This window comes from Trachurus japonicus, chromosome 6 (assembly GCF_045865225.1).
Source record: "Trachurus japonicus isolate A0001 chromosome 6, Traja_1.0".
In the NCBI taxonomy this organism is placed as follows: Eukaryota; Metazoa; Chordata; class Actinopteri; order Carangiformes; family Carangidae; genus Trachurus; species Trachurus japonicus.
In genome coordinates, this window is record NC_140912.1 from 23,830,318 (window position 1) to 23,856,213 (window position 25,896).

Here is a 25,896-nt window from a genome sequence, read left to right on the forward strand (position 1 = left end):
AATTTTTATCCAATGAGGAGAGAGAACGGCATGCAGGGCTGTGTGTGCAGCCAAGGAACGCCGTGAATGTGGTGACGTAGGGACGAGGACTGTTATGGTGCGTTCAAGGAAACTCGTAACTTGTGTTTTTCCGACCTGTGAACTCGTACCAGTTCGATCTGGTACGAGTTCACGGGTCGGAAGTTACGAGTGGCCGTTATAGTGACTTTCACAGGTAAAACAGGTCGGAAAAACACGAGTGGGTTGCCTGGAACGCTACAAAGTCGTAAGTCGTGACTTGAAGCTGTAATTTACGGTTTCAAAAGAACGCAGCATTACCCAAAACGACCGGATCGCTTACTTCTGCTTTAACCAGGCAGAATCAATTAAGAACAAGTTCTTATTTACAATGATGGCCTGACAAGAGGCATAAGCTTCTTGAGGGGGGCTGTGAGGGAGAAAAGATAGGTTAAAAGACAATAGCAAATATGCACAACTATACAAACATTCAGCAGTAAACAAGGCATAAAAGTTAATAACAAGAGATTAAAGAGAGATTTATTGTCATTGTATGGTTGATACAACAAAATTTCATTGCACTCATATGCTGGGCTCAGTAGCATAAAAATAAAACAATTAAATACTCTAGTTAAATTAAAAAGTATACTCATCCATACATCGTCTCATCCATTCAGTCACATTCACGTCATCATACATCACACCATTTACTCAATACCTTGTATGCATGTAGTTACTGTGTTATGTCTATGTAATAACAACTGGCATGGCCAAGCCCAAGACCACACGGCCTCATTGCTCTGGCCCTATTGTCATCACCTTTCTCCCCTATGCAACAGCCCAACGCACACTCACACACATTCCTGCTTCAACAGTCTTATGACCATCCCTCACACATGCATCACTGAGACTCAGCTGGTTCTTTGTCCTGAGACATGACAGGTAGGGACTGTCGGGGTCACCTGAGGCCTCCCTGTGAAATGTTGCAGCAACCTGACGCAGCCTCCGATATTGGGGCAGTTTCCTAAAACACTCTTTCACAGTAGCATTGCGCCTGTTATGTAGGTTTGAGGTCAATTCAAGGGCAAATGCACACTTCCTGTAACTTTCTTGACTACGTGGATGTGCAACACAATGTCATGTGATGATGTGTAAATGCCATTACCGTTTGCCACCACCCTTTAAGCAATGTTAATCATCAAACATTTGCTTAATTAATTATACGTCTTGCAGTTACAGTGAAACATGGGTGTGAAAAAACAACATGCACGTCCTCTTAGTTTAGCACTAGAACCGCCAACATTCCATGTACTCCTAGAACCGCCAAGAGGTCATTTTGACCTCCATTCATTCTAATGCAAAAATGGTAAATGGACTGCATTTATATAGCCATATATATTATATAAGCAGCCAGACACACAACTCAAAACACTTTATAGTAATGCTTCACATTCATATACACACACATACTTTACAAAAAATAACAATAGTCGTTGCTAGGCAACCAATATAGACGACTCTTTATTCTTCTATTTTTCGAACAGTGTGTGTATATAAAAATTTTCAAAATTGTTACAAATTTCTGAATTCATGTCCATTTCTCATGAGAGCAAGGGACTGTCATTGTTATGTTCAATGTTTATGAGTAATGTTCATTTGTTATCTGTTTGACACCTGTTTTAACTTTCTAATATCTGAACTCGTGTTGTGTTGTGGGATGAGGTCAAAATGACTAACTAACTAAATAACTAACTATCTAACTAACTAACTAACTGACAAACTGAGTGACTAAATGGACATTCTTTAGCCCAGATTGCAATGATTGGAAAATCAGTTTTATATTTTTTTTATATACACACACTGTTCGAAAAATAGAAAAATAAAGAGCCGTCTATATTGGTTGCCTAGCAACGACTATTGTTATTTTTGGTAAAGTATGTGTATGTATATGAATGTGAAGCATTACTATAAAGTGTTTTGAACTGTGTGTCTGGCTGGTTATATAATATATATGGCTATATAAATGTAGTACATTTAGCATTTTTGCATTAGAATGAATGGAGGTCAAAATGACCTCTTGGCGGTTCTAGGTAAAATCACTCTTTTTTTCGTTCTCTTTTATACTAGAATCATGAAAACGCATAAGATGATGTAGAACACACTTTTAGGAAAAGTCACCGACTGGGAGACATAGGGTTTTTACGCAAACAGAGTTACGTGCATTTTAAGAAGCGAGAGAGGTCAAAATGACCTCACGGTGGTTCTAGTGTTAGGGATGGGTGCTGGACCAAAGAAATCACATGTAGTAAGGAAAGTCTGCACACCAAAAAGGCTCCAGTGTGAGTGTAATCTATTATAGCCTAGTCATCTCTTCCTCAGATGCTTACATATAAAAATGTTTTACTATTTGATATATTTAAAATATATCTGAGGAAGAGCCAACTAGGCTCAAAACGTCATGCTATACTCGCATTGGAGCCTTTTTGGTGTGCGTATACTTACTCCTTACTCTACTGTAGCTGCATGTTTTTTATAAGAGTCATGTTTCTGGACACCTGATGAAAACACCTGGATGAAAGTCCAGTCTTCACTCTCCTTGTGGCTCTGTTTTGGTCTCCACTCCACCACCTGTGATGACACGTCTACTGGCTCTAAAGCTGCTAAATTCTTCGCTGTGGTGTTAAACAATTAATTTTGTTTGTCTGTTGTTTGTCATGAAGTCTGCTGATGCTGATGCCGTAATCACTGCTGATGAGGCTGAGGGCAGAAAACCGAAACAATGAGGTGAAAGAGCCTAAAACGCTCCACGGAGACGAGGGGAAGTGCAGGCTGCAGTTAATGGAAAACCAAAATGAAAGTCCTAAAACCTGCTTCAGGTCTTGTCAGTCCATGTTGAAGCTGCTTCTTTAGTGGGTCTACAGGTCAGACTCCCTGGCCTCATGTTTTACCTTTACCATGAGACTGTAAAACTGACCTTGTATCAGCCTGCCACTTCCCCCCCAGGCTGCTTCGAATGCTCTGAATGCTTGAGAGGATTAGTTTGTTTGGTTCTATGATCATGTATCAGCCCAGTGTAACGTTATGAGCCGCCTTGCAGAGACCTGCTTTAATCTAAACAGTTTACAGCCAGTTCAGATTCACATGGTTTGTGAATAATAAAGCCAATAAAACCTTTACTGCTTGATGACTGTGGTGAGAGCACATTCAAAAAAAGGGAAGTGGGTATTTACAGTGGGCTATGTCTACTGTATATCTAAGAGATAAACACAGTTTGGTTTCATACTCGAAGCATACACACACCCCACATACTGTAGCAGTTGGGACGGGTAATTTTCTTGTAGTGTGTTTGTGGTGGTGGGCCATCGATTGTATTGGTTATTCTACTGTAAATTTTATGGAGATTACATCTATCTATTTCATGTGTTATTATACTTTTCATATAAATTTATGTGATTCCGAAATTATGTTTATGTGTTTTAAACTTTATTGCTACAGTGAGATACAATGGTTAATATTGCACATCTTATTATAATTTTATTATAATGTCCATATAATGTACGTTTTTTTAATGTAGGCATGTACAAATGGGACAACGATGGGTCATGTGACCAAAAGCTGAGGCGAACCTGATGACGCCACATGCGAAACACGTTGTTTGCCACAAATAAATCACAGTAGAGTCCTAACAGTGTGCAGTGGACGTTGCTTATTTTTCCACACAGTTTTGTTTCACTTTGATGTCTTTATTTTCATTCTACAGAATAAAAACAAGAAATACAAAATCATATAAATATTTAAAGGAAAACGATTATAATCCAACTGGTTAAACTGCATCTGAATGCACCGAAATGAAAGTATGAAAGGGGGAGTCAACATGACACAACTTTTCCAGCAGCCATGTGGTTCATCGATTTCTCCTCAGCAGCACAAGCAGTGAAGCAACAACAAAAAGTCAACACTGTCAACACAATGAACGTCAGTAAACGTCAATAAACGTTTTGTACATGACGTTTCAGCTTTTTTTTTGCACTCCACATCTATTCCTGCAAACCTGGCCTTCAAATTAGAACGGAAGTTAACAGATTTAAAAAATGTTATAATTCGGACCATTTATGTCCTGGTGCATTTTTCACACAAGGCAGTTTAACAGAGGTGCAAAGGCAGCAGAGGTAACACACTTGTACATTCACAAAAAGAAGATTATCATTGTAATGCATACAAAAAAAACCCAAAACAAATATTTTTGCAGCCACAGAATCCCAAATTCATCATCCTATAATCGCCACCAATAGGGCCACTTTTGCACTTGTCCTCTTAAACATTTCAACAACTACCAAATGGATTAAGCACAAAATTTGCTACAGTTTCTCATGTTCCTCTCAGATGAGTTTTGGTCACTTTGCTGATCCTCTTGACTGTTGATCCAGCGCCACCAACAGGTCAAATGTTCACCTCTTGCCATCGCATCCTCATGTATTTTATGTGCTAATTAGAAAATCCCAGCATGCTAAAATGCTTCCTAATCAAGATTGTGACATTGATGAATATTACATTAAACCTTCCAAACACAAACACGTTGGTGTCGACGCCATGTTAGCATTTAGGTCCTGGGCAGTGCAGTTGTTTCTGAGTAGCAGTATTGTACAGAATATGGCTGTCGACTCCTTATTAATGGGATAAGTTGTTGTATCATAGTCAGGAAACAAATAAACCACACGTTTATATTTGCTCCAGTGACTCTGATGCTGTGTAAGTGTAGTAACGTGACAGGTTTCCCAGAGGCGAGTCTACCTGTAGCAGCCTACTGTTCGTAATCATCTGAATGGTGTTTGGCAGATGTCCACTTTTCAAGTTGACTGTGTTGTTCAGGTATTAGTTAATGATTCAACTGGTAAGTACTACTGTTTATTATTTTTGGAACAGGTTAAAAGGAAATTCCTTTAACGGGAGATTTCATAATACAACAGGCAGTAGCCTATGTTGCATCAGGCCATTACCGACTGATATAATCTGATATAATCAAAATGCTGTAGTTCAATGTAAGCTGGGTTCACTTAGTTGCTTTTTTTTTCATAGCATAGCAAAGCATATCATGCTGTGTATGGCGGGCCAAATTTGGGTCGAAGAAACTGCGGGTATAGGCCCTACATGGCCAGAAGAGTTAAAGGGATAGTTCACCCAAAATTCAAATTTCACTCATTATCTACTCACCCTCATGTCGACTAAGGGCTGGGAGAAGTTTCAGAGTCCTCCGTGCCTTCTCAGAGTTACAGGGGGGCTCTGCGCAGCACTGCATGTCCATATGACGGTTGCGAATGGGCCTCACTTTTCTTCATCCAAAAAGACACACCAAAAAACATCCAAATACCTCCATAGTGCTCGTCTGTAATGTCCTTCTTGTATTGCTGGAATCTCGCGCAATTTGCGGAGCTGTGAACTGGGTGTCAATACAAATCGCACAAGATTTGCACAGACACAGGCAAAGCAGTGAACTGAGGCACTGGGAGCTTCTGCTACAAACAAGCTTAAAACATATAGCCTACTTATTTAAGTTTTTTCGGAACAATTTCTCATGTTGGGGCTTCAATAGTTTTTTGGTGTGTCTTTTTGGACAAAGAAAAGTGAGCCCCATTCGCTACCATCATATGGACATGCAGTGCTGCACGGAGCCCCCCTGAAACTCAGAGAAGGCACGGAGGACTCAGCCCTTAGTCGACATGAGGGTGAGTAGATAATGAGTGAAATTTGAATTTTGGGTGAACTATCCCTTTAACTCGCCCTAAGTGTTGGTTGAGTTTTATTTTTCTATCTGGGAGATTGATGTGTCTATTTCCACACAATTGATGCTCCTTCTTCAAACCTGTATTAATAATTCTTCTGACCAATAGGAAGCAGTGCAACAAGCTGTCAACAAACAGGCTGGATAGGCTAGAATAAAAAATGTAGCCTATAATTAGGAGATAAAGCTGCCTTTAGTTGTGTTTTAGTTCTTAAAGGGAATATCTGTCTTCATGGATGTGAATGTCTCTATTCACCAGCTAGTTGCTAAATTTGTCACCATCAACAAAACGGCGGAGGACGTCTCCTGAACGGCTCCTCTCTTCAATACCGGACAGAGAGATTAAAAAAAAAGATCCTTTGTATCTACAGCCATCAGGCTTTTTAATTCTTCTGTAAATGGTAGATGAACTGACAGACAAATGAATTTCCCTTCAGGATTTCTCATTTTAATATTGTTTGGTCTTTGGTCGGGCAGCAGGTTATTTCCAAATAACCAAACTAATCGGCTACAAGCAGCTACAGACAGATTGTTGTTTTAACCAACCCTGAATTGACTTTTACTGAGCTGGTTTGGGATGAAGTGGACACAAGGTGACAACAGGTGCAGCAGTTTTGGGATGAAGTTCCTAAGCGTTTCATTTCCATCATAGGATAAAGTAGAAAGAAGTTATTTTGCAGCTGAATGAGTAAAATATTAAATTTAGGATTCAAGATGCATAATAAAAATATCTATAATTTATTTGGTGCGTTAATGCCGTGATGTTTTGATGATAATTTGCCTTATGTTAAATAAACTAAATAAAGAAAATGAGGATAATGTATAAAACAAAAATGACAAATCTAAAATCAAAACATAACAGAACACAAGAATGGAAAAAAACTCAATATTTATTTGGAAAGCACTTTCCACAAAAAAACGTAAACAAATTAGACGAACTAAACAATAAACAACAATGTTTCCTAAAAATAAATAAATAAACTTTCTACCGTCCTATTATAGGTTAGTTTCGCCGTCGGCTCTGAGCGACGGCTGGAGTGTTAGAAAGGTTTCTACCCCTAAAACATACACTTTGACCCCTCCTGCATCCTGTCTCCATGGCAACGGCTCTACAAGGGGGTCACCACCGTCTCTATGGACGCGCCACACCAACGCCGCCACGGTCATGTACTGTATACTTTGGGTCCATTGCAGGAGGAGGGTCGACGTTAATAATACAGCACACTCACTAACTTCATCGCTTTTTCATAGCTGTCACTGTGTGTGAAAAACAAAACAAAAAATACAATAAAAAATAAAAACAAAAACATGGAGGATGAAAAATAAAAACTAAAAGTTCATGTTGCGATCTGGAAAAATAAAAACAGAAAGAAAAAAAACAAAAACAAAGACAAATCTCCTCCGTCCTGTTTCCCACCATAGACTGAGGCATGTGGTCGTCTCTCTGCTCGTTGGCCTTTCAACCCCCCCACCCATCCCACCCATCCCACCCAACTGCCTCCACTCACTTTAAGGACCCACCCCTCCCTTCCCCGAACACACAAACACACACACAAACACACACACATTTTAAAATATATCAAATAGTAACAGACTGTAAGAGAATATAACGGAAAAAGTGTTAAACAGTGAAACGTTTACATGTAAATGTCACAACTACCTGTTAGTTTGTAAGTCTGAGTTCATCTGTGTGTGTCCAAGAAGATAACACAACTGCCCAAATCACACACACACACACACACACACACACACACACACTTACTCATTCATATATCCACACACACGCACGCACGCACACAAAAAAACGGGCATCAGATCCTAACCTGACCCTGCATGTGTTACATTTAATGGCTTTATTATAGTACGTGGTCTGAAACGCTGAGTGATGGAGTGTTAATGGTGTCGACATATTGACCCCCCCCCAAAAAAAAAACTGAGAATGAGATCGCTGACCTAAAAACACACGAGTCTGACCCCCTCTGTTCAGTGGCGGTCGTTTAACAACTTCCCCCCACAATACTACGTGCACCTCTATCAATCGGACCTCACGACGATAAGGAAAAAAGCTAAAAAGCTAAAAATAAAAAAAAGCACTGCTGAGTCATAAACAATTAAAAAACTGCAATACCCAGATAATCCATTGAGGCGACATCATCAGTAGGTTGCACATCGTGTGGCGCTCATTGTTTACCACCGTGTGTAAGGCTTTAGAGATACAGAAGTACTGCACAGTCAGTCTCTGAACTTTTTTTTTCCCCGTAGAGATCAAATGTTTGAGATCTTGTTGTAACTGCATGACGTTAAATGAGGTCGGTATCGATAAGAGGAATGGTCAAAACTGAAGCAGCAGAGGCTCCAAAACATAAATCCTTACGCTTCTCTTTATAGTGTCTTTTCTTGACTTTGTAACAAGCCACACATTTGCTGAATTTGTAACGCAAACTTTTTTTTTTTTTTTGTCGAGGTAATGCTGGCGACATCACTATGACATCATCAGGGTCCTCCACAGTCCAGAAGACAAAGACAAAAACATCTGATTTTATGAAAAACTGGTGGAGCCGCTCCGTCTTTTCTAAGCTGCACCACGCAGAACGAACACAAAAAACAGCAACAGACATCTCCTAACAGACCAAAACTGTGATCATCATCATCATCATCATCATCATCATCATCATCATCGAGCTTCACTCTCTTCTCTTCTCTACAGCAGCTTTTAGACAAAAATACAAAAATGAGCGCAGGGCTATAAAAAGTCAACAACACACTGAATGGTCAGAGGCTTCATAGCTTCATAGCGGCCGATGAAGCCGCACTAAGACACTAGATCAGTCTGGAGTCTAGGACGGCGAGCGACAGCAACACAGACGACACGAAACCTCGAACTAAAAAAGTGCCAGAGAACTGTGACGACTGCAGAACCGAACGTCTCAGAGGGAAAGAAAAAAAAAAAAAAAACTGAGAACAAACGATCAACTTCCACTGGAAAGCAAGGAAATTCATAACTGCTTTTTACAGAAACAAAACAAAACAAAAAAACAAGCTCCTCGTTTTTCTAGCTTCAGACTTGCGGGAGCTCTCTTCCCAGCTGTTTTGCAGCTGGACGTCATCAACCGTCAAAAAAACGACAGTTCTTCACTTGCCACATTAAGGCACAACTTTGCTAAATGCAACAGGAGGATGTTTCAGAGGAACTTCTTCACAGAGAAATGACACTTCATTGAAATGCATCGTTTAAAAAAAAAAACACAAAACAAAAAGAAAAAACACATTAATGGCCTACGAACGATCGTTAGTGACTAAAAATAAGTCATTTCTAAACATAACAACCCAAAAATGTCAGCAACCGAACAACAGAGGACTAAAGTGAAGACTGAAAAAGACACGGTAACTTCAAACGCCTGCATGTGTCCGTCTTCATCGGGTCCTTATCAGCACCCAGCAGACAGGGGGTGTGAGACAAAAGAGACAGAAAGACAGAGAAAGAAAGAGAGATGGAGAGAGATAGAGAGAGAGAGAGAGGGAGAGAGGGAGGGGGTGAATGGGGTCAAGCTTCATCAGTTGTGATGTCAGTAGAGATCACTGTCGGTGGAATCTGATTGGCCACTGGCTGAAATTAAGAGGAAGCGTCGTCGTTCTTCACTCCTGCGGGACCACCTCCATCACCTTCTGACAAAAGGCCGTGGTTGAAACTGCAAAACAAACACACACACAGACAGAGGTTAAGATCAAACACACACAGTGACATGACAGTTTCCAAAGACTGTGGCATAAATAAAATAAAGAGACGAAGTGCTGCGTGCTGTAGGTAAGGCAAGGCAAGGCTAGAGCACTGTAAAAGAGAGTAACGAGACCACCATTGACTCCCGTGGTAAGGGTTTTGCGCCCCTAGTGGCTGGATATGGGTATTGCAAAAGCGCCCAGAAAACCCATTCACTCCAATGTATGTGTGTTGCCCACTTGCTTGTAAATTGATGAAAACGGCCGTGTTTTTGTTTTTAGGTGTCTTGGTCATATCAGATTATACTTATAATTTGTTTATTACAAAATGTAGATTGAAACATTAATACAGACAACAATGTTTTTTGGGGGTTTTTTTTACTCGCTGCTTTTAACGTGGGTGATCTATAAATGTCCTTAAATGATTGAAAATACCACACTTGCTCATTCACCAACAATGCAGAGTTGTCCGTTCTTGGGCGCTTTTGCAATACCCATATTCCGCCACCAAGAGGCGCTTCCATTGAACCAATGCGTGTCGTTACTCTCTTTTCCAGTGCTCTAGGCAAGGCAAGGCAATTTTATTTGTATAGCCCATTTTTACCAACAGTTTGTCTCAAAGGGCTTTACATGGCATCATAACAACATCCTCTGCCCTTAGACCCTCATATCGACTGAGGAAAAACTCCATGGAAAACCCTTTTAACAGGGAAAAAGTTTCCGAACGTCATCTATGGTCAAAACCGGAAGCTGGTTTTGCATTTCCGGTGGAATTGTACATTTCCGTTTCCATGGTTTTCAGTCGTTGTCATAGTTGCGGTAAACGCATGGATCTATTAACGCTGGCTTTTAACACGGATGTCAATTTGTGCGATATCCATTGTTAAAAGCTGGTGTGATGATCCAGGCGTTTTACAGGTTTTCATTGAAATTTTTTTTTTTTAAATCCATGCATTTACCGCGACTACCGAAACCATGGAAACGTAAACATAAAATTCCAACAGAAGAGCAAAACCGGCACACGTTTGTGACGTTCGGAAAAAGGTGGATACAGACAAGAAAACACGGTAACACTTTACAATAAGGGTCCCTTAATTAACGCTAGTTAGTACATTATTAAGCATTAATGAACTGTTTACAGATATATTAACAATCATTACTATGTATTACTTAACATTAGGAAATACATTAATTAATGTAGCCTATTAGTAAGCAGTTAATTAATGTTTACTACTCAAAGTTAGTTCATAAATTATTATGTAATTAGTTATCATTATGTATGCATTACTCAGCATTAATTATACATTAGTTAATATATTAATGCTTAATAATGTGCTAACTAACGTTAATAAAGGGACCCTTATTGTAAAGTGTTACCGAAAACACTTTATAACACAGAATGTGGGAAACATGGAAGCTACTCACAGATGCCGTTCAGCAGCCACTTGGGTTTGGTCTTCCACCGCACGCCCAGGAAGTAGAAGGGCAGCCCGGTGGCGATGATGCCGAAGCCGATGGCGCACTCCTTGGGAGTTTTCCAGACGGAAACGATGATGAGGAAGAAGCAGGCCAGCACGAAGCTGATAGGCAGCAGGAGATTCACCTGCAGGGGGAAAAAGACCAGAGGGGTTTTTTTTTTAAGCTCTAAAAGATTCATGATCATGAGACGAGAGACTCGATCTCCCACGATGCACCACAGGAAGTGAATCCTGCCGGGACAATCAAACAGTCTGTCAATTGATTGATCCCTGGACAGTTTTCCTCCGGCCGTGTGCCCTGTAATAATCTGGTAATTCATCCTGTTCAAACTGACTGTAGATTAGATAGATTAGATAGATTCAACTTTATTGATCCCGAGGGAAATTTACACATTGGTCAGCTGCTCATTCACACACCTCAGAATCACCATTAATAGTAAATAACAAACAAAACAAGTTAAATAGCATAGGAATATGAATTATGTGAATGTTATTGAATATTATTGTTTTTACTTTATTGAATTTGAATATGTGAAATGGCGCTCTGTTACACAACAGTTTCCCACAGGGGATTAACAAAGTTATTTCTCATCCTGATGCTAACAAAGCACAACCCTCCTCCTCACTAATAAGATAGGTTCATCAGTGTTTTGGGGGAAACAGGCTCTTGGCGAGACTCAGATGAGAGTCTAAGTTAAGCTGCTCCTTGTACATTCATTTGTCCCACTAAATAAATTAGTCTCATTAGTGAAACATGTGCTAATGCTGCTCTGTCTTGTCCAGAACAAATAAGTAAACAGATTAAGTTTAGTTTACTTCGACAGTGTAAATCGAACAGTGGCTCCGTTTTTCCCCCGGTCACACCTGTGAACCTCAAGTGCACTTTGTGAAGGCCCGCCCCCTACTCGGCCTCTGATTGGCTCTTACTCTAATATTCTTCTTCACTGAATGTGGGTGTTGCAAGAAATAAAAAAACAAGAAGGCAAGTTCATACAAGTGTAACTCCAGAAGATGAAGAAACAGACGCCTGATGTTCGGAAATAACCTCCAGTTGGTAAAAGCCTGTTTGACATTAGCTGATAAGAGCTGCTCTACCTGTTCACTGTACTTGAACTTAACTGCACTTGACTTAACATTAAGTGCTTTTAGGTCCAGTCTCAGAATAAATGACACAAAAAATGCACTGTAATTTGTTTTGTAAAATAGTTGTTTTAAAAATTCCTCAATAAACACTTTTGATTCTAACTGAATATTGAATTTCATGACAAAACAAAAAATAAAAGCATGAAGCCTATTTTGATTTTTTTTGGGGGGGATTTTTTACAGGGAGACTAGTTTGCTCATATCTGATAAAAATTAAAATTCACATTTGCAGAAAGCAAATTGAATAAAGTACCATCGTTAACTGGCATATTCACTGAAACTTGTACAGATGGAAACAAGGTAAAATGAAACTCTTCTTCCCACTAGGGGATAAAATTTTACATTTTTCTAGCTACATAAACAAAATTATTTAAAGAAAGAGTGTTCATTTATTTTTCTATTGTTGCTTCTTTGTCTGCATCCGGAGTCGATGAGTAAAAACATGGACGGCGCCACTTCAGTCCCACGCCCTTTTACATGTTGTCGTCATGTTGCAAAAAAGTCGTCATGTACTTGCAGTGCATCCAGATCTACTGGACAAGAAGCAACTGCAGGAGATTTAGAATCGCTAACGTTAAAGGAATAGTTCATCAAAAAGTGAAATTCAGTCATTATTGACTCACCCTCATGCTGATGAATACTCCAGAGTAGATTTTAATTCCTCAAAGTGCATCTGGAGACCCAGGAGGGGGATTCGTAGTCCAACGAAATCCTTATATGAGAGTCAATAGCGCCACACACAAAAACGTCCATAAAACTACACAAAAACCTCAATACAGGACTGTTTAGGTTGTAAAAATGTCCTAAATGACGTCGTTTCGAGTAAACTCTGGACTTTATCCCTTCAGGACACTTGGATCGCAGCGGACGAGCAGTATGGAGGAATATTAAACGGTTTTTGTGTAGTTTTATGGACCTTTTTGTGACTCTCATATAAAGACTCTCATATAAAGTTTTCGTTGGACTATGAACCGGCCTCCCGGGTCTCCAGATGCACTTGATTGGGGAATAAAAAACTACTCTGGAGTATTCATCAGCATGAGGGTGAGTCAATAATGAATTTCATTTTTTGGTAAACTATTCCTTTAAGGCGTCTGCGAACTTTTGGCCGTGTCGAGTGGACGTGAACGGGTTTAACGATCGGATTAGTGAGGATATTAATTAGTAAACTTAATTGAGTGGTTCTCTGGCAGCTTCGCCCTAAATCTGATGAACAGCAGGAATGCGACAGACAAAGGAAGTAGAAAGAAATAGAGTGGGAGAGCGAGCGAGCAAGACGGAGGTCAGCCGCCAGAGACAGTGCCACCACTGTCCCACCAACACACACACACACACACACCAACACACACACACACACACACACACGGAGCACTGGGCCAATACATCTTTTTTGCCTATTCCACCCCAGCGCCCCGCCAGACTCCGCCTCTGTCAAACACACTGTCACTCGGCCGATGCCAGGAGGCGGATGAGTAGAGTCAGGGCGGCCATCCGGCTCTAATAAGAGATACACAACACACACACACACACACACACACACACACACACACACACAACATCACACGTGAAAAACCCGCACACACACGCACTCACATGCAAACAAAAACCCAACAATGGCACAATGGTCCTCTGTGTGTCGGGGAGTCCTGCAGCAGTTTGTTCTAGTCAGAAGACCTTTCTCTTGTAACCAACCCGCCGGCCTCGACACCAGCTGACCGCCATCCAGCGTCTCCTCTGTCTGTTAATCTGCCATCAGCCTCTTTTCATCCCAAACTCCCAAACTGAATGGCTCCCAGACAAAGAGGAAACATTTCCTGCTGCCAAAGCTAATCTGAGTGGGAGTCACTGCTGACAAAGACCAAGTGAAACTTTAGAGGCTTTTTTTCTTTTCTTTTTTGATGTGGTGTTGGTGTGAGGTAACATGCAGGTTAGATGAAGCTGGAAGTCTTTTAGGCTGCGTTCACACTGCAAGTCTTAATGCTCAACTCTGGTTTGGTTTTTTTTGCTTTTTTGTTTGGCTGTTCACATTACCGTCTAAAACGTGGCCTATGTCAGATCCCAGTGTGAATGGTTTGCGGTTCCGAATAACAACAACGATGCCAGTTGCAGCACGCTGTTGTACAGGAAACATCGAGGGAATGAGTATTTTCACTTTTATTTCAAATTGTCTGTGAAATGGAAGCTGGGAAATGTCTGAGCAGCTGCCGAGGAGGAAAAGAGTGAAGAAAAAGAGCCAAACTCTTTATTTTAGTTTCAGTTAGGCTACCATTACTTTACTTTGTTCCCTATATAGATGCATATAAACCCCCTAAAGTGTCTCAACCCGCTGGGCAGCGTTCGGTTTATTAAGAAACAACGTCAACAAGGTTATTACAATCCAAAGTTTAACACCACGTGTCCTTTTTTATTTATAATCTCCTCTCCTTCAGCGCTCATGTTCTCACGTACAGCTGTTCTGTTGTCGGTAAACACACGCCGCTGCACGTCAGATTATCCCACATTTTATCGAGCCGTTTTTTTTGTTGCTCTCTGTGTGTGTGTGTGTGGTCTTGCTGCCACAAAACCTAGAGTAAACATTGTAAAGTGACATTAAATCCGCCTTAGCTGTTCACACTGCGGTCGCATTGGATAAAATCGCATCTGAATCTGATTCAGTACCGCATTTGAAAGTGGCCTGAATCTGATTTGAAAGTGTCAGATTCAATGCGACTTGTGCTGTTCACACTGTCAAAAGCAAACTGGATATGGGTCACATTGGAGAGAAACAATTGGATTCAGGTCACTTGTAACTGCAGTGTGAACGTAGCTTTAGTCGGTAACATTTGCCTCCTGTGCTCTGATTGGTCGCCGCCACCTCACCTTGATGGGCCGCTCCAACTCGGGCTTCTTGTAACGTAGCCACATCATCCCAATGATGGCCAAGGCGATGCAGAGCCAGTTGAAGAAACTGAAGAAGTTGATGACGGAGTAGATGTCCTTGGAGAAGGCGTAGAGCAGCGTCATCAAACACTGGAGACACAAAGAAGACAGAAGAAATTATAAAAACACACAACAGCATCGACGGCCAATTGTCTTTTCTGATTGATCCACAGCTGAACTCCAGGGGTTGCACAGACTAGTCGACCGGTCGATTAGTCGACTTTACTGCTCCACAATGAGGAGAGCCACTTGAAGCAACAGAGTGCGCTGAATGAAACTAATCCATCACCCCAATTGATTTAAATTGTCTTCTGAATGCACGGCCTTGGTAAACTTGGTTATTCATTTTATTCTAGGTGAGAGTGTCCTAATTGAGGACGTAGATGATCGTGAGGGAGAGCCAGTAGTGGTAGTAGCAAGTGCTCCGCGGATTGTTGATGGAAAAAAAGGTGTGCGTGTAGTGTGGTTACACTAGCGCACACCTTTTCATTGAAAAAAAACCACAGCAGATGAATAAGCAGGCAATTAAACAACAACCAACCAGGATCGAAAAACAAAGACTGTGACTGAAACTGTGACTGAGCAGGATTGTGATGGTGACTAGGCTTGCAGACCCATCGCCTGGGTGTCGTTTTCTTATTTTCTTTTGCACGTATATAGAAGTATGTTTATATACCTGCTGTTCTGTGTACTAATCTTTGTGCATGAGCTGTCTGTCAGTAAATACAGATTGTTGCAGAGCATTTCCCTCTTCCTGTGATTTTTTTATGACGGAAAAATATGAATGACGTCATCAGCGACTAGTCGATGTCGACTCGACTTTCATAACATTAGAGTCATGCAACCCCAAACTGAACACAGACAAATTTCAAACAAGTTCTATGAGGTGCAACATCCCTGTGATCTAGTGCACAGTAAATTAAAAAATAAAAAGTACATACGGTGAATATTAGCGAGGGCAGTGGGGTCAGCAGGCTGGGGTGGATCATCGACAGCAGGCTCGGCAGGTGACCCTCCCGAGAGCCCACGAAGAACAACCTGAGAGGTCGGCAAAGTGAGTACGAATATGGTGAATGACTCTTAATCGATGCAGTTTGATTCTTGTGTTTTTGAGTATGTTTTTCATATTTTTTTTACATTTATAGCTGTAAATGTTACCTGGACGATGTGAACAAAGAACCATTGACTGATCCGAAGCAGGACAGACCCACGAACACCGGGATGATCCAGGCCATCGGACCCAGGTGGCAGTTTCCAAAGTCCTGCAGGACGACACATACACAGGAGAGATATGTTATTATTTCACACTCCTTCTGTAATGTGTTTGGTCCGATAGCTTGTTAGCCTGCACCATAGGTCCACACAGTTTATTAATAATAAGATATCTGATATCAATTCCTTCCTCATATCCTTACACAAAGGGAACGGTATAATAAACAACAAAAGCTTTTTTTCCACTCTGGACTTTGGCTCCACACTGTTTAGTTTACCCTCAGTCAATAAGGCTCACCGCTTGTATTCACACACTATCGCCTTAAAAATAAAAAAAATACTGTTTCGGGTTCACTCATTATCCAACTGATGTAAGTCCGGCCCAGCAGGCGATGTGGACGGACACAAGAGCGAAGACTTACAACGGCGACGGCCTCCGAGTTGAGCATCTGGGCTGGTGACAGCGTGGTGAAATACGCCAAGTTGGTCAGAACGTAAACCGCCGTCACGATGGGCAGAGAGATGATGATGGCTCGAGGAAGGTTTCTGAAGAAGACACAGAAAAAGGTGTGTTGCATTACAGAGTCTGTGTTTTAACAGTAGCCGATCTGATGCAGTGTGTGTGTGTGTAAATCAGTCGTTCATACTCACTTGTAAGGCTCAATCATCTCCTCAGTCACAAAGTTCAAGTAGTTCCTGCAAACAGGAAGTTCAGCAATTAGATTGTATGGCATATTGTACTACTGCTCTGTATAAATGTAAAAATATATATATATGACTGCCTATAATACAGATGCTACACTGGTATATAGACTGCCAAACTGTTTATCAAAAATGAGTGGAAGTGAGAGCTAGTTACCTTACTTAAACTAAGAAACTAATTCTATGGATGTTTAAGAGTGAAAAGAAAAGCCATTGATCACCTGAAAGCACAATTTAACCAAAAATTCAGCCAATATTAAGGAGATGGCCACTTTGAGTGACAGGTTGTCACAATAGCATAAATTCAGTAGTCAGTAAAAAAAAAAACACATAAAAAAACAGAACCCATGTACAGTATTTCTAAATTCACGACTTTATTAAAAAAAAACTGTTTCACATCAAACTTTCAATTATTTAAGCTCCATTTTGCTTCAAAAACTGCACAAAATTTGAAGTGCAAGGGTGAAACTACTACTACTACATTGTTTAATTTTTCAGCTCGTAAGTTTCGCGTTCACACACACGTTGGTGTTTCGCTCTGGTCCAAACGCAGAATCATTTTTCCCAGACGACTGGACAGAGAAAGATGAGTGGTATACGTCATGTTCTCGGGCTGACCCCAAAAAATCAAAGCTTCGAAGCTTCAAAGCTTCAAAGCTTCATTTGTTGCCATGGTAATCGATCATGAAGTCTGTGATCGATTTTTTTTTTTTTTCTTTTTTCCTTTTTGACACCGGTTCTCATCGGCAAAGCCAAATCAGTGCCATCTTTTTGGCGAAACTATAAAGATCGATGTTTATTTCCTTTTTTTCCACCATGAGGGGATCACCAAGACATCATAGAATAAGATTATTGAGCAGGATTAATGTGTTAATTGGTCTGATCCGAATGTAGAAAAGGCAGCACAGTGGAGTTCAACCTGATCACACATAAACAAGCACGTTTGTGAATGAACTCACCAGCCACCGTAGGCGAACAGGCCGCTGTACAGCGCCAGGCCGATGCTCCCAAACTCATATTTGGATCCCTCGAAGGAATTTTCTGGAAGAAGTCCATCGGTCTCACCTGGAGAGGACGAGGAGAGAAAAGGGGGACAAGTTAGGACAAAAAAACCCCCCAAAAAACAAAATCCTTATGTCTTGCTCAGCGGTCCAGTTTACCGGCCTCTCTTCAATAAGTGCATATGCCAAGAAGCCTTTGGATATCCAGCTTAAATCTGCCTCAGTATGTGGATCAGTGAAGGACTGCAGGGTTTAATGGAGTTAAGAACTGGCTGAGACGGTCAATAAGAGACCCAGACGGAGGCACGGCTCTGCGGATCAACATGAGGCGCTGGTGGATGATGGGGACGACCACCAGAGAAACAGAAAAAGAAGTGGTGGTGGTGGTGGTGGTGGGGTACCATTTTATTTTGCCATTCTGAGGATTTACAACATTTTCTTTTTCCTCGTGGCCCCCTTTTGTCTGACCCCCAGGTTTCTCCCGGTTTGCGCCACATTCCTGGTGGACCTTCTCCCAACACACACACACACACACACACACACACACACACACACACACACACACACACACACACACACACACACACACACACACACACACACACACACACACATTCTCAGACACAGCGACGGTTGCTAAACCAACAGCCCCGGGCCAGTGTTAGTACAGTGTTGGTCGGAGGGTTAGGCCTAAGCCACTGTGCACTGTGGGAAACGCCTGATAACTACGCTGTCTGTCCCCCGCCGTCCCCATCTGGACAACAGGGTCCTTCAGACCGGCCCCACAGGGAGACGGCGGAGGATGTAACACAGGTTCATTGTAGCCGCTTCACCTGCTCCATCCCAGTGGCTGAAAGCAGCCGAGCACATTTGCATGTGTGTGGTTGTACGTATGTTGAACTACGGCACTTTGCACTTTGCATTTTTATTTTCTATTTTTATTTAAATCATTACTCCTTCGGGGCATGTGCATTTCTATGTAACTTTTATTTTATTTAAGCCTATTATTATTATTATGATTCTTAAAGGGATAGTTCAACATTTTTGGCAAATTGGTCCATTGCCATAATCCCTATAGTTTTAGCAGTTGGTTCAAGCTATTTTTTAGAACGGCGGAGCAGAGCCGCGAGCTGCTCAGAGCTACGCTACAGAGGCTAATGGGATTTCTTGGTTTCCCTCATCAAACTCATCAAATACACAATCCAACAACTCCAAAACGCTCTGGTGGACAAGTTGTGACCTGCACATTCACCACGCTATAAGATAATAGCGAAACGTTACGAGACAGAGTTGTTTTAGAGGTAAAATCATGCAAAACCGCTGATGCGCGTTCCCGTCGGGGGCAGTTTTTCAACAAGCAGTCTCTGCATTTGCCTCGAAAACAACTCTGTCTCGTAACGTTCTGTTATTATCTCATAGCGTGGTGAATGTGCAGGTCACAACTTGTCCACCAGAGCGTTTTGGAGTTGTTGGATTGTGTATTTGATGAGTTTGATGAGGGAAACCAAGAAATCCCATTAGCCTCCGTAGCTTAGCTCTGAGCAGCTCGCAGCTCTGCTCCGTCATTCTAAAAATAGCTTGCACCGACAATAAAGGTAACGAACCTACTGCTATGACTATAGGGATTATGGCAATGGGCCAATTTTCCAAAATGTTGAACTATCCCTTTAAGTAAAGCAACTTGCACCAACTGAACGATGATCATGTCTCAGATGCCAGTGCTCAATTCTGTCCACTTTTCTCATGTCAGACTCAGACTCAGACTACTTTATTGTCCATTGGACCTAAATAAAATGGAAAATGATCGGCACTGGCATGGGTTACAAAACAAACATACAGCACACTAACAGTAGACAAACACTACATAACATCATGTTATGGTCATCATAAAAATATATAAAAGTGCTCTAAACTGAGCAGAGCAAGTTATACTCTTAAAAGTTTAAACTTTTAACATTGTTTCTCCACCATGTGTAATATTGTTTGTCTACGTGTGTTTTTCAGATGGTTTTTTATTTTATTTTACTATGCCTGCAGCACTATTTCCCAGAGACAACTTTCCCTGTCAGGGCAATACAGTATTTGATTTGATTGATGTATTTCCGACATAACAATGTGTACTTTCCTGACGCCTGAGTGGCCCACACACAATTTTTTTTTATACTTGGCCTCAAGACACGTCCCTCCACTTAAAGTTTTTTTTTTCCCTGAAGCATTGTTCACAGACTGGTTCGACTCGTCGGTGAACAAGATCAGATATTTCACATACCAGAGATTTTAAACTCTTAAAACGGTTGTTCACAGACATGTTTTATACAGTAGGCTATGTCAAGTCTTGGGTTACACTGACTGTCAATATTAATAACAATAATGGTAACATACACCGTATCTGTATTAAATATCTGTATTAGAGGCAACACATACACTGAGCAATCATGTGACAGTCGGTCATACATTTCTTCACACACTGATACACACAGCTTCTGCTCAGGAAGCTTTAATGGGTGATTTGTTTTGAAAGTCTGAATCATTCGCGACTTCTTCCTCTTTCCTCAACTGTTCTGCAAGATGACAGCAAATATGTTCATCGCTGTTATTTTTCCCTTTTATTCTATTGTTGTTATTCCTCCACTACTTCTCCACCATGCTGGTCAGGACACACTGAGCTGTGATCAGCTGGTCACATGATACTCGTGCCAGGCAGTGAAAGTGAGACACACACACACACACACACACAAAAAAAACAAGAAATAAAATACCTACGCACACCACAAAGCAAACACAGGGTGCACACATACCTACGTAGTAGAGTGACTGAATGACAGACAAGGCGGGACACTACATCTACAGTAGTTCCTGGCTGTGATAATAATAACAATAAGGAGGGTGCAGACTTTTAACCGTATTTACTTGCACCTCATTGGCTCAGTTCAATACACACAACACCTATGTGGTCAAACCACACACACTTCAGGGGAAATGAAGTTGTGAATCTGGAGCTGAGGGTCACAGACCACAACAGAGATGGATGTCGAAACTCTTTGTGGTGTCAGCAGGGTAAACAAACACACACACACACAGTTTGGAAAAAACAGTTCCTACATTTTTGTTTTTGTGTGTGTGTTCTCGAACTTTGGACAGAGAAAAGCTTTAGCTGCCTCCAGTCTTAAAGCTAATAATCCCAGGAGGCTAATCTCCTCCTGGCTCCAGCTCCATCACCATCACACAGACTTTATAAGACTGTTGTTGTCGCTCCTCTCATCTCACTCTCACACTTAAAATGAATATGTGAGCTGTAATGTTATTTTATTTCTGTCTAGGGATATCACGATTACTTGTTTTCACAGTTAATCGTGGTATTAAACGCCACAATTAATTAATCGTAAAGATTCCTGAATACCGTTACTTTCCGAAAAAGATGAATGTTGGAACCTTATTGGCAGATGTGCGCAAAAATACAGGTAAATGCACAGATACTGGTCCATTTAACTAATGTAACATTGAATTGGTAGGAATTTAAATGTTAGCGTGTCATTTTTAATTAAAAAAAAACCCCAAAACAAAACAAAACAAAAAACGATTAAAATAAACGCAAATATTTGGTATAGATGACAATTTATGACCTGAATATTTCAAACATTTCCCCTGGGGATTAAGAATTGGTCGTATATTAATAGATACTTGAAATATTTTGTGTAAACAATTGAGTAATGTAATTATATTTTGACTATTATATTTGATTTATTTTACACATTCATAATGTTGTGAAATTAATTAGTGCATAATAATCGTGATAATCGTAATACCGTGATTATTTCTCTGACAATAATCATACCAAGAAAATTTATAATGGTGACATCCCTATTTCTGTCTGGTCACTTCTTTAATCAAGTGTGTAGGTAGGTAGGCGTTGGCACTGATTCAGTTTACATTCAGTTCAAAGAGCGAGTGTAGCAGGTAACGGAGAAGGAAGTGAGTGTGTGTTTGTTGAAAAACAAAAATGAAGCGGGGGTGGGGGGACAGGTGCTGTATATTTACAGAACTAGATCCAGTTTGCATCCTCCTCCCATTGTAAAAACACACAGAGAGAGGTTTAGTGGTGTGTAGAGCAGCAGAAAACCGCAATGTAAACGATGCGAGTCAATTCTCTGTATACATAAATTACTATCAGACAGATGAGGAATGAAGATGAGGCTGAGATGCTCTTCGTCACAGATGGAGTATGAGGAGATGAAGAGGTGAAGTAAATCAGAGGTGAGTGTGCGCCAGCCAGGAAGAAGAGATCATCCCGGGTGAACGTCTCACTTCCAAACCGTGAGGCCAGGTGTCATATTGAGAAAGCAGGAGCTCTAACGGAGCTAATCAGATTACACCGGACGCTAATCTGAGACAGCAGCCGACTCTGACCTCATGAGCCTCAAAGCTCCGACACAGTAAATTCAGTTTGTAAGACACCAGGTAAAGTGTCAGAGTCATTTATGAACTTAATCTCATTCAATAAATGAGCAAAATAATATTCTATAACTTTGTCTACTCAAGAAGAAATCTGCGCTAATGATTATTTAGGTTTCAGAAACTACCAGTAGCCTAAAATGGGTAATAAACAATCTATATTTAAGTCTTTTTCTCAGTTTTTCATTTTCCTTACGATCCAGTTGTTGGTAAAATGTTGAACCACTATCTATAAATTACCCAGCAGTAACCCCTCTGGAGCAGCCTGCCAGGTGAGCTTGTTGATATAATCTCAGCCACACACACAGTCTTAGTCTAAATCGACATAATCTCCACTGACTCAGATAAAACAGTAATTAGAAGCACTATGATGACAACAGACTGGTGTTTTAAGATTTAAGAAACACAGCAGATGCAATGCACTCACTAAGAATTACAAATGAGCAGAATTATACTCTTCATGCTCCAGCGACACAGACAAACAGTCATCAGACAAACCGCACATGGTTTCAATGTGGATGTGGACGAGGAGCAGTTAAAGCTCATATCTGTTACTTTAGCTCATAGGGATCAGGTGGAAATTATCAGCTATTTCAGAGGATTTCAGACCTCATTTAAAAACATTTTTAAGGAATTAAAATATATGAAAATCAACAAGTTGTTTTTCTTTATTGGTAAAGTGGCCAAAACTCAGACTTTATGATTGATCAATAGTGAAATTCTTGTGAATGTGAATGTTAGTTATTGTGAGTAAATCCCATCTGTTTCCTTCAAGGTGTCATAATAATCATATAAAAGTGTAAAATAGATGACTTCTTAGTTGAATATGTGAAAGGAAGAAAGCGCTCAGTCCATTTCAGAAACACTGAGCCTCAAAACAAGCCGCCAGCACTTCCTGTAACTTTGTGATGTCACAGTCACAGTCACAGCCATGCCTCAGGCCCCACCCACTTGGTCCGACCGTCCCAACATTACACGATCTGGCTTCTCTGAGAGTTTTACCTAACATCTGTTATATTTTTATTTGATCAGTCAGAAAAACAGTCAGCCAATCAGAAGAGAGGAGACTCTCAGAGCCTCCTCTCTTCTGATTGGCTGACATTGACCTAGAGCTCCAAAGAGAAACCGGAGAGAGGAGATGTAAAAAAATACACGCACATATGTTTTTATGGATGAATACTTCACATAAAAAACAAGGAAACAGTAAAATGTGGAGCTAAAATGCGGAGTTCAAGATTTACCACATGTTACATTACTGTTACATTACACATAAAGTCAAAGTCACCATGTCGTCCTCTACTCTCTGCTTTCAAATGCTAAATGGCAGAACATCTAATAACTTAGAGATTGCTTACACTTATTATATCATCACATCTACGCAACCATCCCACCGACCGACCTCAAGAGGCCTTTCTGTCTAACGTCATGGTAACCGTCTCTCTTCACTACAAGTCTATTAAAGTCTGACGTCAGCGGAAAAACACCGACCCAAACTCACTCACACAAACAAACACATAAGTACAAGCTAACTGGCTCGTCTGGAAATAGAAGAAACATTTAGTTTTACAGAAACTACAGCATCAGTCTGAACACATTACAGCAGACACAGCTGAAGCATACTGTTTTATTTGGACTCTGCTGCTAAACCTCCCCAGGAAGTACCACACATCTCTTTCCCCTCTCTCCTCCCTCTCCACTTCAACCTCATTGACACTCTCCTTCCTGCACTGACGTCCTGTTTGCCCACCGGTCTGCTGACCTGAGACCTGTGACCTCCGACCTCCACACAAACAGCCAGTCTGTCACCGAGTATTACTGTAGCTTCAGTATCTGCAGGTATAGCGTCTGTTATCCCGGCCATAAAATGGCTGAAGTTTGGTTATAATTAACTGATATAAACTTGATATAAAGAAAAGGGCTATAATTATAAGGGTTATAATCCCTATAGTTTTAGCAGTAGGTTTGTTACCTTTAATTGTCGGTGCAAGCTATTTTTAGAACGGTGGAGCAGAGCCGCAAGCTTCTCAGAGCTATGCTACGGAGGGATTTCTTGGTTTACCTCATCAAACTCATCAAATACACAATCCAACAACTCCAAAACGCTCTGGTGGACAAGTTGTGACCTGCACATTCACCACGCTATGAGATAATGATGAAACGTTACGAGACGGAGTTGTTTTTATGAGACAGAATTGGCCCATTATGGCAATGGGCCAATTTGCCAAAATGCTGAACTATCCCTTTAACAAAATATCAGCAGCTTTCAGCGAGGCCTCTTTAATGCTGCCAGGACATGAATGAGTGAGTACAGAACCAGCTTCTGAGTGAACGTGACGTATCTAATTAGGAAATGTGCAGAGTAATGTCGACTGTTACGGGAGAAGAAGCTTCGGTAAAACTGAGAAATCTGGGAAATTTGTGTTGGTTTTCTGTTACTGAAAAAAGTATTTTATATTTATCATTATAATATATTTATTTTCACTTCTTTTAAATTCACTGTTTGTTTTGTTGAATGTTTAAAATGTTTTACGCTCCTATAGTTAAAGATGTAGGTTTGGTGTTGCAGTTAGAGTTAAACTGAGACTGAGAGGAAACCTGCTACACTTCAAAGCTAAATTACACCTCCTCTTCCTCCTCCTCCTCCTCCTCCTCCTCTAGGGCCAACGACAGGCGTGAGGTCAAAGGGTCAGAGGTCATGGGTGAGCAGACAGAGAGAGGAAACAGAGGTTGCAGGTGCAGCAAGTCAAGACTAAAATCCACTGTGAGGTTTCTCTCTCTCTCTTTTTAAACTGTAGACCGAACACAATGGATCCTGCAGTCATTTTCAGGCCGCTGCTCCAAAAATCTGCACGACTCGGTCATTCACATTCAGCGCACACACTTGTTGACTTCCCCAGTTTTACTGGGTTTCCCCCCTTTGAGCTCAGATGGAAGACAAGAAAAATTCAGATTCCCTACTACAACCGAATGCAGCTCTGGCTCTCGTCCTGTGTGCAGAGGAGGAGGAGCAGAGCGGTCTTCACGTAGGACAGGAGGAGGAGACGCAGCCATACAGTAGAAACACAGCAGGACCGGGCTGCAAACAGGCAGCAGGGGGGATAAGCCTACAGTTTTTTTGTTTTTGTTTTTTTTAATCGCTGGAAAGGAAGTGGAAGGGTATTACGCCACCTTCGATATTTACGACTGCAAATCATAGTCGTCTAATCTCTGTGGTATGAACCCGTTGAACCCCTAAAGTCTCGGTTTGCACAGCCGTCCTCTAGTGGGCAGAGTTCGACTCTCTGAGCTCACTTCCTGTCTGCATTGCAATAGACATGTTGATTTACCTTTGCACCTGCAGTAGAAGTCCCTTTTTTTGTGTTTGCTCCAGACTCTGTTGTGTGGCTCAAACTTTCTTGCAGCTAATGAGTAGTTTTCCAAATGAAAAGGGGCTGTGTTCTGCTTAAGAGTCATTGTCTGGTTTCTCTGTGCCCTCTCGTTTCTGGCTGCACTTCAC

At 41.1% G+C, this 25,896-nt stretch overlaps 1 protein-coding gene across 1 annotated transcript in view; it reads right to left on the reverse strand.

The window, feature by feature from the left end:
* Positions 1-8,351: 8,351 nt before the first annotated feature.
* The window catches only part of slc7a5 (solute carrier family 7 member 5), a 22,168-nt gene continuing 4,623 nt past the window's right edge, over positions 8,352-25,896 (reverse strand). The window contains exons 3-10 of the mRNA XM_085779904.1: positions 17,907-18,012; positions 16,897-16,941; positions 16,668-16,791; positions 16,192-16,295; positions 15,975-16,071; positions 14,974-15,123; positions 10,919-11,096; positions 8,352-9,465 (exon numbers count right to left, since the gene is read on the reverse strand). Coding sequence (XP_085636030.1) covers positions 9,413-9,465; positions 10,919-11,096; positions 14,974-15,123; positions 15,975-16,071; positions 16,192-16,295; positions 16,668-16,791; positions 16,897-16,941; positions 17,907-18,012 — 857 coding nt within the window. The 3' untranslated portion in view covers positions 8,352-9,412. The remainder of the gene's footprint in view (positions 9,466-10,918; positions 11,097-14,973; positions 15,124-15,974; positions 16,072-16,191; positions 16,296-16,667; positions 16,792-16,896; positions 16,942-17,906; positions 18,013-25,896) is intronic.